Source organism: Salminus brasiliensis, chromosome 21 (assembly GCF_030463535.1).
Source record: "Salminus brasiliensis chromosome 21, fSalBra1.hap2, whole genome shotgun sequence".
Taxonomy (NCBI): Eukaryota; Metazoa; Chordata; class Actinopteri; order Characiformes; family Bryconidae; genus Salminus; species Salminus brasiliensis.
The window spans coordinates 11,384,823-11,399,920 of record NC_132898.1 but is presented as its reverse complement, the minus strand read 5'-3'; the positions used below and the strand labels follow the sequence as shown (position 1 = coordinate 11,399,920).

Here is a 15,098-nt window from a genome sequence, read left to right as displayed (position 1 = left end):
GAAAACACTGTTGAAATGAAGAGGAAAGGTTGAATGAGAGAGAACAGCGGTTGAATGAGAAAGAAGTTTAAGTGCCATGATCCATTTATTTCCACAGTGTATTTATGCACACCTTAGTACAGCTCTGTCATAGATCTTCACGGATGAAGATTTTCTTTGGATAGTTTCTTCTTGTACAAATGCTGCCTGCAACGCTGCCACTGATACACTGCCACACTGTTTGCTGTCCCACTCACATATCATCTCCTATTAAGTGGGATCACATTGAGGTTACTTATTCACATGAAACCACAAAGGAGTCTGGATCCTCCCATGGTTCACATGTTTTTTGGGGCTTGTGTGTCAACTGCTTCTGGATCTGCTGTTTATTTCCTCCAAGAACATTTGTATAGAATCTGGCCCTTGTTCACAATCTCGACATTCTGGTTTAGCTGAACACTAAGCAAGTCCTGTTGGTAGTCTAATAAAATATCCCACTTTTCACTGGCTTAAAGGTCGGTCCAACTATGGCATTCATAGGGGTATGTAACGAAATTATTTTTGTTCAGACTGGCTGTACCACCATACAGGGTCTCATTTAAAAAACAATCATGTAAATGCATTCGTTTCATGACCTCACCAAAAAAATCGATTCACAGTAAGTGTTTAAATACTGTTAACTTCATTTCCATATATGGATGCATACTGTGAAAATATAGTCCCACATCACACAGGACCTTTTAAAAAATTAAAGTAAGCAAATGAAAAGAAATTGTAAAAACAGTTATCAAATAGCTACCAGTACCGCAGATGAGCTAGTCCCTAAAGTTAATGAACAGTGCTAAACTTTATTCACTAAAGTTTTCCATCAGCTTTACAAAGCTTTATTTTGGAGATGCCCTGATATAGCCACCACACTTTTTAAACACACTGCACCCCCTAAAGCAATAGTTAGTGAAAATCAAATGAACATGATTTATCACTAACCCCAGAAGCAGTAGACCAACCAAGGCATGTTTGAAATCAGAAGTGTTTAAGTTTAAATTGGGAAAGCTAGTTTATGGTACATAACCAATATTTGTATTTTCAGCAAAAATCAATAAAAAAAAATGCTACAGACAAGCAAAAGACAAATAAATAAAAACACCATAAAAACATTTACACTAGACCACAATATGCAGAATACCACATACTGTGCTTCCAAAAAAGGTTACAGTTAGTCAAAATGGCTGCCGCCATGTTGTCAACCGCATTGATTTGTCGGCACTAAACAAGGGAAGATCTGTTTCAAACACGCTGACCGATGGTTTTGGGCATGTATTTACAGATTGGAGACTGATGTCCAGTGTTTGTTAGTACGGTCAGCCTAGCATCTCCTGATGTTGACTAAAAATCCAGCATGTCTTGGCTAATTGGCAAATTGTTGGCAAAATTATTTATTTTAAACTGAAATAATAAAATGTTACAAATGGTAAGAGACCATGAATAATGACATCTACGCCTTAAAGAAAATCTGCTTAAGTACAGTAAATTTTGCCCAAATAAAGACAAATATTAACAAAACATAACATAAAGAACACATAATTCTGCCCTTATTTACAACACAAAATGGGAAGAGGTAGAACAATCTGTATGACTATCTATCCTTGTTGCTGCGCAGGTCAGTGGTGAGTGGGTCATGCTGAATGGTTTGGTGCAGCATTAGGGCCAGCAGCCCCGCTCTGTTCGTCATCGCTGTGCGGACATTGCGCTCTTGCTCAAATAACTCATCCAGCTTATACCACTGAAAAAAGAAGAAACACAGAAGCATCAAATGTCCTGTAAAACTTAAGGTTCTCCTAAATTCAACTCAAAAGCACACAGTGTCAGCAGTTGAAATTACCTACAGTGCTGCATCCACCCATACTGCATAATGGTTAAAATATATATTTATCAATAGGTTTCAGCCCTCTTGCAATAAACAATACTTTTCCAATTAAAACATTCTTTCTAAATTTGTTTAGAGATTTACCACAATTAAGATTCATAACTTCAACTATTACCAGCAAGCAAATACAGATATAATTGTTAGAAATTGTTATAAAACCTTACTGCCACAATTAGTAAATCAATGTAAAAATGCAACCAAGCTGTTTTACACCGGGTTGCAGTTAATTACTACAACTGGATGGCTGTTAAGACTTCCACAATTTTAGTTTAATTCGATTTGCCCTACCACTCTGACGCGTTCCAGGTCCACTTCTGCTCTCCGGAGTTTCTCCCAACAGTAATGCTTGTTGCACTTGCGCTTTGAAACCCTGCAGTATTCACCTGTTGGCTCAAACACGTTCCGCACTAAAGGACATCCACACACCTCATCCACTGGCACCTACAAAAATGAGAGTAATTACAGGTGTCAGTAATAGTTTTGGAACCTGTTGCACCATAACAATTTTAGTTAGGTCCATAAATATTTGGATTTTTTTAGCCTCTGTACACCATTACCATGTGAAGCAACCACAATTTAACTGAAATGAAGACTTCTGCTTTTTACAGGCTAAAAAAGGTAAATGTACATCTGACTGATTAGCAGTTTCAAAGCTAGTTGTGACCTGTCCCCTTATTATTTTCTGACAAATTAGAATTAGTGAAACCTACCAGATAGATTTCAGAAATTTTTGGAGCACCCAAATGAACATTTTGATGCAACTGAATTGTTCTTGTTTGAAAAAATTCTTGAGATGCAGGAGATGCAAGATGTCAAAAGGCACAACCGAGAGACTTTCAATATTAAACCACTATTAACACTCAATAACGGAAAGGTCAGAGTGTTAAGGCATGGACATGCATGTCTGTCAATGGAACTGGAATACTGGTGTTTGTTGACAACATGACTGCTAATTGAAGTAGCAGGATTTATTATAAGTGTATAGAGTTATACTTTCCGCTCAGATTCAGTCAAATGAAACACTGATAGGATGACACTTCTCTGTACAGATAGATGAAGAGCCTCCTAAGTCAAAGGAATAAAATATTCTTAAATTGCCGGATTCGTCTCCTCACCTCAACCTAAATGAGCATGCTTCACTTGTTGACGACAAAACTTAAGACAGAAAGATCCACAAACAAGCAGCAACTGAAGGCAACTGCAGTAAAGGCCTGAAAATCATCTCAACAGAAAGCACATTTGGTGACTTCCATGGGTTCCAGGCTTCAGGCAGTCTCTGACCGCAAAAGATTTGCATCCAAATATTTAAAACACTCCACATGTTTATAACTGTTGGTTTGTCCAATTACATATGCGCTTGAGAAATATGGACAATGTTAAATAAATACATAAATTAAAGGTATAATTCATAACATTTGTTAAACCGTGAGTTTAATCTTAAGCCTACACATTTTGAATGCTATGTTTCAAATGGTTTGTACTGTACTGTATTGGATATACTACATCAATAATAGAAAAGGCTATTAAATCTATTACAGATCAGCATAAAAAAAAGAATGACCTTGATTATTGACACTGTGCCACAGAATGTAGTTTACAGTTACAGTTTGTGGTTAGACACTTGTTTTTGGCATAACATGTGGATGGTGTAACACCGTGGGTAACATGAGGACTTTTAAGGCCTCAAGTAAGACTTTTGAGAATACTCTTATTTTGAAGTTTCTCACCTTTGGGTCTCTGGAATGTTCTGGACATAACACCTGAAGCCTCTTGCAGTAAGTTTTGCTCTGAGGGTTATAAACATCACAGAAGAGTCTTGTTGCCCTGTTAACATGGTGAGGGGGAAAAAACCACCAAAAAAAATGATGTCTAAATGGAGAATAATAATAATAATAATTAAACATTACATTTTCTTTTATATAGAGATTATTCAGAATGCATAGTTTATAGTTTTATCTTTTCAGAAATATTACCTCCAATTATTATCTCTCAATATTGTTAATTGTTGTCTATACACACACATTCCACAAGATACTCAAAACTGTCTTGAGACTCTGGCCCATGTTAACGTATTTTTAAGGAGCACTTTCATGTTGTGAATTTACCCTTCAACTACATCTTAAAGGTGTTGAACTGAACTCATTGTCATGTATATAAAACCAATAAGTCTCCGGTCATGTATTTTATAAATATTCATCTTTGCTTTATGGCCACAGGCTATTCAGAGTATTGTTGGTGACCATGAGGATCACCTTAAGGCCACAGTTTATCAACTAGTCTTTTAATGGCTACTGTCATCATGACAAGACAGAAAGCAAAAGTTGTTTCAAACTGAACATGACAAATCATTTAGTGATCCTCAGTGGCCTTCCCAGAATTTCAAAGAAATGTTTCCAACTTCTTGTGGTATCCATGCCACAAAGAAAGGCTGTTGCGAGAACACAGAAAGGAGACCCTATTTTTGTTTTATTTGTGTACTGTTTCTTATATGTTGCTCAGTGAGTATAAATAAAGTTATTTAGTAGTAATTATATGCTATAGCCTGTTAATGGGAAATCAAGAGCAGCTCTTACCCTTCTATTCGTGTCGGGAAAATGGACCCAAACGATGTCTGACTTTCATACTGTCCAAGTTTCATGGGAAAAACAATATACAATTATTATCGCAATATTATTAATTTAGTCACATGACCTTATAGAAGCTCTACTGCAGCAATGGAGAATTAAAAGAAAGTGAAGGGTAATTTTAGAAAGGGGGGGGGGTATATAGGTCTTACTAACAAACTATTAAACAACACATGCTCATTCAAATAAACATACAAGCACAAGTTCTTTTTAAAGAAATGGTTTACACGATTCATGAATAGTTATATAATTATAAATCAATTACAAAAATAAACAAACAAGACCCTGCAACACTGAGCAGTAATTTTCAATACCAGAGTTCACAGTATATAACAATTGGTGATCACAGCCTTTAGGACCACTGCCACTGGAGGAGTTTAGGTTTTTTGTATTTACCTTAGCGTAACACCTCTCCATATGACGCAGCGCTACCTTGGGGTTAATGGGATGGCTGCATGACACACAGAAGATCTGGAGATCCGTATCCTCACCATCAGTTTCATTGACCTGCAAAGAAACAAAAAGGACAGATGTTGTTGCCAGTGTTCCTCAATGAACCCATGTGTTTTAGTTCAGGACTCTTTGGGTAGTGAGCAGGGATTGGAAAATGCACCAGCATATCCATCTGAAGGTAGCAATTTAACAGCAATTAAGATAGAATTAATTACGCTAGGAATTGATTACAGTATTAAAGTTTTTTAGCCTACTTTAAAAATGTTAAAAGCAAAATTTTAAAGAGCACACATAATTGAAAAATAAAAAATAAACACAATGTAGCACTGCTTGAATAAAATACAAATAATTTATTTTGTGTCATTTTACATTTTTTTATGTCTTCAATCATTTTTTAAAGCACTGTAACAAAATGTAATCAATATGTGACATTTACTGTTCATGCTCTCACCTCCTCATCCTGCTGCACCACTTGTTGCTTGGCTCTGGCAATGATTCCCTCCAGCTCATGGAAACGACGCTCCATTTCAGCAAGGCGCATGCGTGCAGCCTGCTGTTCACGCCGAATCCGCTCCAGCTGCTTTCGTCCCTGCTCTTCTGCAACACACGGACTCTGCTGCCACTGCTGAATCCGCTGTGGCAAAATCTCATAGATCCGACTGCTCACATAGACCAGCACATAAAAACGTATTTTACTTGGGATACAGACTTTATGCATAAGGGAAATACCCTTGTCTCTAATAGAATAAAGCTCAGTCTGTCAGAAACTACCACAATTCCCCTCTTATCCTAAATACAATGGCAAGTAAAACCTATGTAGTTTTAGGGCGTTCTGCATTCATTTGTCAAGTGTGGAAAAACATAACATGCCTAAAATAATAACACAAAAAAAAAATTATATTGGGTTCACATACTTTATCCACTAGCACCATAAGGTTTTTATGGTTGTTCTCAATAAAGACATGAATGATCAGATCTGTTTTGTGTTATTATTTTACGCACATTACATTTGTCAAGACTTGGATGAGAATCAGATCACATTTTATGACAAATGAATGCAGAAAACTATACAATTCACAGGGTTTCACATATTTTCCCGTGCCATTGTACATCAGCACATTTGGTGTCAGAATTTTGCTTCTTTAGTTTTACACTGGAGTCTTTTAAACTCTAACATGAACTCACTTGGCTGCTAGCTTCATGCCACAGTCCTCAGAGCAGTATTTGGAGTTTGGGCGCGCTGCCTCAATGCAGTTTGGGCCCAGGCACTGATGTAAATCTCCAGTTTGGCGCCCATCGACTCTGTTGCTGTGTCGAGACCGCTCTTTATGTTTCTGTTTCTGCTTATGACGGCGAGACTCCTTCTGAAAGTGTAAAACACTAAACCATTAAAGCCAAAAACATAATGGAAAAAAATCATCCAGTTTAATTTACAATACAGAAAAAAAGTGACATGTGGAGAAGTAAAGGGCCTTTGCTCATGGGCCCAACGGTGGCAGCTTGCCGAGCTCAGGTACCGAAACCACAACCCTGTCATCAGGAACCCGGAGCTCTAACCGCTGAGCCACCACTGCCCCACCACTGCCCCAACCCATGTCTTGGTTGTCATACCTTTTTGTCAAATTTCTTCTCTCGTCGCTTAACATGTTTGACTTTAATTGCTTTTTTGCGCCGGACAGGGCTGTAGACAGGTCCTTCTTCATCCTCACTGCCCCATGTCTACAGAAATGTTACAGACAGAAGCAGAAAAAGGTAAAGCACCATCACACTGTACAAACTGTTCAAACTTTTTCACAACACATGTCTTGGGTTTTCTGTGGTTTGTTGTTTTATTTAAAACGGTAATATGACTTAAATCATCCTTTACTAAAAAAATTACACATTGATAACACACAGAAATAAAAGTATGAAGGTATAATGGACTGACACTAGGGATTATGGGGCATTACGTGGGTAATCTCATCCTGCTTTAGTTCAAGTTACTTACATGGTCAAAAACTGAAGTGAATACCATGCACAATTTTAAATTATTCATTCAATAAGCATTAAACCATCAGACTCACAACAACTGCAAATATTAAACTGCTCTAAATTTGGAGAGAGAAGCTGGTTATCTTGAGTTTAGCTGCTCACTACATATAAATAAGAGTTTGGCTGACTGAAAGTCTACTAATAAATATTTAGATAAAAATGAGAGCACAAAGTCGGATGAAGGGTATAAAGAGCGTTTTTGACTATTTTTAGGCACATATAGTAGACAAGTTTATCCAGGTTTGCTAGCTCTCCCTTTTAATAAAATGTAGCATGTCGCTAAACTTGCAAATACAGTAGGCTTGGTTTTTCCCTCCCATCTGTTTTCAAAGCATGACATCACCCAATCAGTGAGCGGCCACAGCTCTTAAATGCACATGGAGGAATGAGCTTATTTGGCCATGTAGATAGATACAGAACAGAAATTTGACACATCAGACACGTCATAATTTTGAAGATACCATGGCATACAGTGTTAATGTAATAACACCCAACCCTAACCTACAATCAGCTATGTGCAATTTCAAGCACTTACAATACACTGGTTGTTTACAGGCTGCGCCAATTGGTCTTTTTTTTCATGATACATTCAGTTGGTCACAAGTACTGCCTGCGCATGTTCTAGAAGTACTTATGATACCCAGGTCAAGGTTCCAAGTTAAATGTTTTTAGCTAAGCATGAAGAAAATTGTGGTTTTACAATACCATGTTCCGCTTCTTGTACTGCTGGTATAGCTCCATCTCATTCCCATCAAAATCATCGGAGTATCTTCTGTCTCTGTGCATTATATTATCCCTCCTCTCACGAAGGGAAAACTCCTCGTCCCGAACGCGCAACATTTTCTACAAAGATACCATAAAGATAAAGATTTTCTAAAAGATACCATGCCTTTACATACGGCAGATATGATGAATAAAAGACTGATGTGAACTGTGAAAATTACCCGTGCGCGCACTACACACTGCCTCAGTCGACATTTCTGACGGATTTTGTTTGGGCCCCCAAATTTCTTCATATCTTTGCAGAAGTCACATTGAGCGCAGTCCTCAGTTCGCCTGCAGGGTTCGCATTCACCACACATGCGTGCAGACCGCTTCACCTGAGAAGTTAAAGCATGCAAGAAAGAAAACCTTTAGTTACAAATACATCTATATCTATCTATCTATCTACCTCTCTCTCTCTCTCTCTCTCTCTAATATATATATATATATATATATATATATATATATATACATATATATATATATATATACATATATATATATATATATATATATATATATATATATATATATATATACACACACACACATATACACATACATACACACACACACACACGTGTGTGTGTGTGTGTGTGTGTATATATATATATATATATATATATATATATATATATATATATATATATACACCTTCTTTGAATCTTCTTTACAAACTTTAAAGTGTACCAGAAATGAGAAATCTCATTGAGAAACAATTTATTAGCCATCAGCTTTTTAGTGATTTACAGATATTATGACTTGAAAAATAAAATAAAATCTAATAACAGGTTAACTAAATGTAACAATTATTGAGCTGTTATTATTACGTTTTTTTTTTACACAGTACACGGCAATGCTTTGGAAACTCACTTTGGATCCTCTGCGCTTATCAAGTTTGAAGTCCGGAGGACTGGATCGTTTTTCAGCTCTCTCTAGTTCACTGTCCTTTTCCCGATTCTTCTTGGAGCGATATTTTATCTCAAGAGACGGATCCATCTCTGTGTGGCAGAGAAACCTTATTTAAAGTTTTTAAAGAGTCACTGTATCACCACAGAAGTAAAAAGAAAAATACAATTGTCCACTTACCTTGGCATCGCTGACAGTACCACTCTCTGATAGCTTTGGCCATCTTTTCTGTTACATTTATGCAGTGGCCGTGAAACCACTCATTACAGCTGTCACACCCACTGCGAGCGAGCAGACATTTGGGTTAGCAACCATTATGCACATGCAACAAAAAACTGCTGCAAATAAAAGCATGCCTGCGAAAGATGTCCATGGCATCAATTTTCCAGTGACCTTACATCATGAAACAGTTGATGTCTGGTTTTCGACATATGCAGTAGAGTGGTGCATTCTCCTCCTCCATGCTGCTGTTGTCCACAGCTGGAGTCTGATCCATATCAGACACCTCACTGTCCTGAAACAATAATTTAAATTAAAAAATGGTTTAGGTTAAATGAATGAATGAATTAAGGATTACATCTTACAGCCCAGTGTAAACTTTCCTAATAATGGATGACACTTACTAAAAGAATATCATCACCATCTTAATGCTATGGCATTGTGTAATAAGACGAGATATAATATTTTTCTTTGACCCATAATTACAAACTGCAAAAACAAAGAACATTTTTGAAATTTTGATTTTTTTTACGTTTTGAAATAAGCTATGTTAGCCAGTTAGCTCTAGCTAAGCAGGATAGCTCGCTATAGAGCCAACAGCACACTAAAGGTAGCTAACTCTACAAAACAGGGACTAACCTAAATGTAGCTATCTAGCTACTTATATATAGCTAACATATAACCGTCCTTCTAACTCATCACATCATTCATGAAATACTTTGTTTTGTGCATTCAAAAGCAAGCTGTTACTTGGCATCTAGCTAGCTAGCTAGCAAACTTACCATCGCCGCTAACACAAGCCCTACCGGATGCTAACTGTTAGCTAGCTAGATTTAAGATTAAACTAAAACGTTTCCCCTAATTGCGATATACTGTTGACGGGTTGTGTTTTACATTTTAACATAATCCCTTTTGGTGTTTGAAAATGTAGCAAGAGATAAGCGACAACAAATAACTGCTACTAATGCAGGTCTATGTTTTCCACCAGTTTTCCCCAAAATCCCGCCCTCCGACGCTACCATTGGCAGAGTAACAACTAATAGCCAATCTATACGCAGACAGACTCGCAGTCTGGCGCGTCGGCATTCGGGCGACAAAATAAAACCGGAATTCTAAATGTTTTGCGCCGGTTCGTAGCTGAATTGCAAACTTTAAAATAAAAGTACGTAGCGCAACCGCAACTTTGCACTACAAATGAAATAAAATATGTATATATATATATTTTTTTGCAAGCAGCCACGTCTATATATTTTTATCTGATGTAAATGTGGGGGACTGGAGTCTCAGATGTATAAAGGGACGACCACACGGGCTTTTAAAGGTTTTGTTTTATTCAATTTATTCAGATAATAATAATTAAAAAAAATAAACAGATAAACATTTCCCCCTGAAAAATCCATGAATTAACTATTTTTTGGATAAGTAAAATTATTTCCTCTTCCACTCATTTCTTTAAAAAGCTAAATACTTAAAAGGATATTTCATGAGGGCTTATCTTATCTTGATACCAAAAAATTAATACCAACTGAAACCAGCATTAATTGTGTATTGTTTTATACAGTAATTGGTGGAGTTGTTAGCATAAATAAATTATATCAACTTTTTCCCTCTTTCTCAAAGGTCTACTCAACTGTTGTGTTCATTTTAGAGCATGGGATTGCTGTTGGCACCACTTTCAAGACCTAGAAAATAATTCGAAGGAAATTATGCGTATATGTTTAGGGTCATGCACATATTTTTTGTGAGAGCAGGGATTGATGACATATGCGTAGAAGTAGCCTATATTACAGCTAAGTCATACCACAACCCTACCATAAGTTACGTAACATAATAACGGTCACATACACTACTCACACATTTTGGGTGACATTTCAGGATGAACCGAAAAAAATGCACTCTAATCATTACAGGTAAATATAACGTGACCTTCTTCAAATTTTTGAATGCACATGTCCAACTGTTCAGTGTTTTTCAGTACTTTTTTGCACAACTTGCTGTTCTCTAACAAGGAGCTTAACGGCAAAATTCGCAACAGGTGATCCATGAAACAACAAATACATATCAATTAGAATTGGTATTTAAACAATCCTGCTTATCATGTTGTTCACGTTTTGACATCCACTGTTTTACAATGAACACAACCCACAGTTCTCTGTGCACCCACAGTTCTTATGCAAATGATTTTTCTTTGATTTTCCAAAATTGTTGATGAAAATGACAAAACCTCCCAATGATAACAGTATTTGTCACAAAAAATAATCAAAATGCACTGTTCCAAATTATTATGCACAACCGAGTTTTAAAAGATTTCATAGGTTGTAAAAAATTAAAAAATGGTAATTTGTTGAATATGCAGCATTAATGCAGAGGTAACATTTACTGAAACCAAAAGCTATTTCAATCAAAAACATCTTAACAGGCCAAGTTACATGTTAATATAGGACCTTCTCCTCTCCCTGCTAAGGTTTTCCAAATTTTGGGAACTACCAAGAAGCCAGCACCCTGAGATCTAAGTATTCTTGATAGTTCATAATAAGTAATAAGATTTCGCAGATACTCAGGAGCGAGGCCATGTGGGGCTTTATATGTTAATAGAAGAACTGTGTAGTCAATACAGAATTTAACTGAGAGCCAATGAAGGGCTGATAGAACTGGACTGATATGGAAAAAATTGTAGAGTTTTAGTAAGGACCCTGGCTGCAGCATTTTGAACTATTTTAAGTTTATTGAGGTTCCTGCTAAAACAACCTGACAATAGTGCATTACAGTAATTTAGCCTTGAGGTAATAAAAGTGTGTACTAGCTTTTCTGTAGAGATAAGGAGTTTAGTTTGTTTAGTTTAGTTTGACAATGTTTCTAAGATGTAGAAAGGTTGTCCTAATGATATTAGCTATATGTTGCTCAAATGATAAATCTGAATTGAATATGACACCAAAATGTTTAGCTGCTGGACAAGGAATAATAGAAGCATCAGCCTAGTCTTACATTAAGTCTGAGTTTATTCCTAGTGTCTTTTGGACCTAAAAGGAGAACCTTGGTTTTGGTACTGTCAAGAAGAAGGATGTTATGTGACATTCAGTTTTATATCCTTCACACAGTCTTCAATTATCTTTAATCTAGATTTATTGTCAGATTTGGCTGATATATAGAGCTGTGTGTCATCTGCATAACAATGGAAATTAAAATAATTTACATATAATTTAAATAATAGCAGCCCTTTAATAGAGCATTGCCATATCTCACTTTTGTATAATTTGGAAGATTAATCTTTTACCTTTACAAACTGATAGTGTTCGGTTAGATATGATTTGAACCACGATAGGGCTGTTCCTTTGATTCCAACCATTTTCTCTATTCTTTTTAGTAGAATAGTGTGATCTATTGTATCAGAGGCTGCACTGAGGTCGAGCAATAAATATAAGTAGCCTTGATCAGAGACAAGAAGAGGTTTTAGGACTGCTAATTTAAGGGGTTTGGGTTCATGCCCTAAGCTAAGAGATGAATATACTACTGTTAAAAGAGGGCTGATTATAATTGAGTATTCCTTTTAGTATTTTTGAGGGAATTGGGTCGAGTGTACAGTTTACAAAACATTACTGGGTAAAGTAACTGGAATCTGGGGTTGAGTATCTGCCTGGCTTTTAGTAAATTAAGAAATCTCACTAAAAAGTACTCTGGGATTGTTGTTGTTATTCTCGAGCAGCGAGGCGAGCGATACGCTGAGCAAGCTTTAATGAGTGCCTTTCTATATTGACTAAGGCAAGGTTCCGCACTAGGTGCTCTAGATTCCGCACAGTTTGTTATAAGGTGCAAACTTTTTTTGCCTTGTCATTTTACATTTAAGCAGTGTCACTTTAATTGAAGGGTATTTTCTAGGCCGTTTATTAATCTATCTAGCTCTGTTTGGTCTAACAGAGTGTAAGCTAAGGTCAGTAGGTCTGGAAGGTTTTCAGTAAACTGTACAGCTGTCATTGGGGTTATTAACTAGATATGCATTTTGTGAAGGATATACCAGTGCTTGCAAAGCAAAAAAGTTAAAATTATAAGTTCATTTATTATGGTTTAATATGAGTTTGTGAACATTAACTTTAAGCTTGTCAAAGTGTGTGTTCCAAAGTGATTGCTAGGCAGTTGTTATTGTATCCTAGGTGGTTGCTAAGATAGTTGCTAAACTAGGTCAAATCAAATCACATTTACTGTCACACCACATTAACACAGGTAAGTGAAAAACTTGGGTGCATAGTCCCCCACTAGGGTGGGGCTAGGGTTGGTGGAGTCCTTAATAATCCTCCTGGATTCCTCAAACAGCGCCTGGTGTATAAATCCAGAAGGTTTAAAAGCTGAACCCCGATGATGTGCTGGGCTATGTGCGCCACCTTCTGCAGAGCTTTCCGCTCCCGAGAAGTGCAGTTCCCATACCAGGTGGTGATCTAGTCAGAATACTCTCCACATTGAGGATGAACCTGAATATATGCTGTTGTGCCATCCTCATCACCCCTGTGGTGTGTTCTGTCCATGTAAGTTCCTCTGTGATTTGAACACCAAGGTACATGAAGCTGCTGACGTTTAGAAAGAGGTTATTTTTCTGGCACCACTGTGGCAGGAAGCTAACCTTCTCTCTGTAGGCTGCCTCATCATCGTCTGAGATCAGGCCCACAATTGTCTTGTCATCAGCAAATGTAATGATGATATTGCTGTGTCTCGTGCACAGGTAGTACAGGAGTGGGCTGAGCATACAGCCCTGAGGGGCTCCAGTATTGAGGGTCTGTGAGGAGGATGTGATGCTGCCCTTCCTTACCACCTGCTGTCGGCCCATCAGGAAGTTCAGGATCCAATTGCACAGAGAGCTGTTCAGATCCAGATCCTGAAGTTTAATGTCAAGCCTTGGGGGCACGATAGTGTTAAATTCTAAACTGTAGTCCTCAACTGTATTCTCACATATGTTTTCATGTGTATGTGACAATGCTGTTTCTGGACAGCATTTAACACCATCAGGTGGTTATGATGTTATTGCTATGGCATCTTACATAGTTGCTCTATTCTAGGTTGTTGTGGTTCTATGATATTGTAGGTGGGAGTGAGGTGTTGTGTTTGTGGTGTTGAGTGCACATTGTGTGTGTGTTTGTGGAGTGTATGGTGTTTGTAGTGTGTGTACTGTAGAATGTGCGATGTTTATGTGCGGGGTGTGTATATGGTTTACCTTTGTCAAAGTCGATGGAGTTGATGGAGGCACTGTTATGGCATGGGCCATATATCAGTCATTTGTATTTATTGATGATGACTGCTGATTGAAGTAGGCAGCTGCAGTAAAAGCCTGGAAAAGAATCAGAACAGAAGAAAACTATAATCAAGGCAGTCATAGACAGCAAATCACTTGCATCCAAGTATTAAAAAAATCATTATGTAAATATATATCATTATATAAACTTATTATATTATAAGTGTGATTGGCCAATTAAATTTGAGTCTGTGAAAATGGATGAACTATGTAAAAATGCTATAATTCCTAAATAAATGTCTTTGTTATCCCTTAAATTAAAACGGAATGTCTATTCAGTCACATCTTGATTGCATATTATTTTAAACCCATTGAGGTGATGATACTGCAAGGACTGGCTTCAGGCAAGTTCAACCTACTGCCACCAGAGGACAACAGCAGGTGACTGCCAGAGCAAATCAAGCACAGCAGCCTACACCTGGGAGGAGGACTATTTAAAAGCTCAGATAGAGGCTCAGGTTGCTGGCGCTTTGTCTCCACGTGAGCATAGACAAACAGTCAGTCTTGCTAGAGGGTTGAGAGTTCTCATTCTTCCACTCATCTTTCTTTGTTGATTATTTAAGTCTCCCAAGCTCCAAGTTTACTGTAAGTAAAAGGAAGACTTCCTTTTACTTTGTTTCTGTCTCTTTTTAGACCTAGTCTTGTTTAAGTCTTTTTCTTTCCCGGTTTTCCCCTGCCACTTGGGGTAGCGAGCCTTCTCCTGGTATCCTTTGTTCTGTTCTGCTCTTTTGTGTTTTACCGGCTCCGAGATTTAACTGCTCTGCACTTTGGTTCTAACGACCACAAGCCAGTGGTAGCTCACCCAATTGAGCATGAGCTTAGCGATCCCCCGACCTCAGTTCGAATCCATTACTTGGTGACACGTTACAGATACATTTAGTGGCAAAAAAAACATATAAAAGCAAAGGTGGGGACA

The 15,098-nt window shown here is 37.4% G+C and overlaps 1 protein-coding gene across 2 annotated transcripts; it reads right to left on the bottom strand.

The window, feature by feature from the left end:
* Nucleotides 1-66: 66 nt before the first annotated feature.
* On the bottom strand, nucleotides 67-9,905 carry cxxc1b (CXXC finger protein 1b). Of its 2 annotated transcripts, none has more exons than XM_072666437.1 (14): nucleotides 9,687-9,905; nucleotides 9,084-9,199; nucleotides 8,866-8,966; nucleotides 8,650-8,777; nucleotides 7,959-8,114; nucleotides 7,720-7,857; nucleotides 6,595-6,702; nucleotides 6,169-6,347; nucleotides 5,435-5,645; nucleotides 4,927-5,037; nucleotides 4,480-4,529; nucleotides 3,634-3,730; nucleotides 2,195-2,347; nucleotides 67-1,762 (listed from the first exon to the last, which is right to left on the bottom strand). In XM_072666437.1, exons 1-14 carry the CDS (start codon nucleotides 9,687-9,689, stop codon nucleotides 1,616-1,618), a joined length of 1,698 nt encoding a protein of 565 aa, XP_072522538.1. In that variant the 5' UTR covers nucleotides 9,690-9,905; the 3' UTR covers nucleotides 67-1,615. The 2 variants fall into 2 exon arrangements, with proteins under 2 accessions (XP_072522538.1, XP_072522539.1); XM_072666438.1 differs by having other exon boundaries at nucleotides 5,435-5,642.
* Nucleotides 9,906-15,098: the final 5,193 nt, after the last annotated feature.

Coding starts and splice junctions, on each gene's coding strand:
- cxxc1b (XM_072666437.1), bottom strand. Junction 3,731..4,479: donor TTCCCGACACGAATAGAAGG/GTAAGAGCTGCT, acceptor CCATGTTAACAG/GGCAACAAGACTCTTCTGTG. Junction 2,348..3,633: donor AACATTCCAGAGACCCAAAG/GTGAGAAACTTC, acceptor TCATTTTTGTAG/GTGCCAGTGGATGAGGTGTG.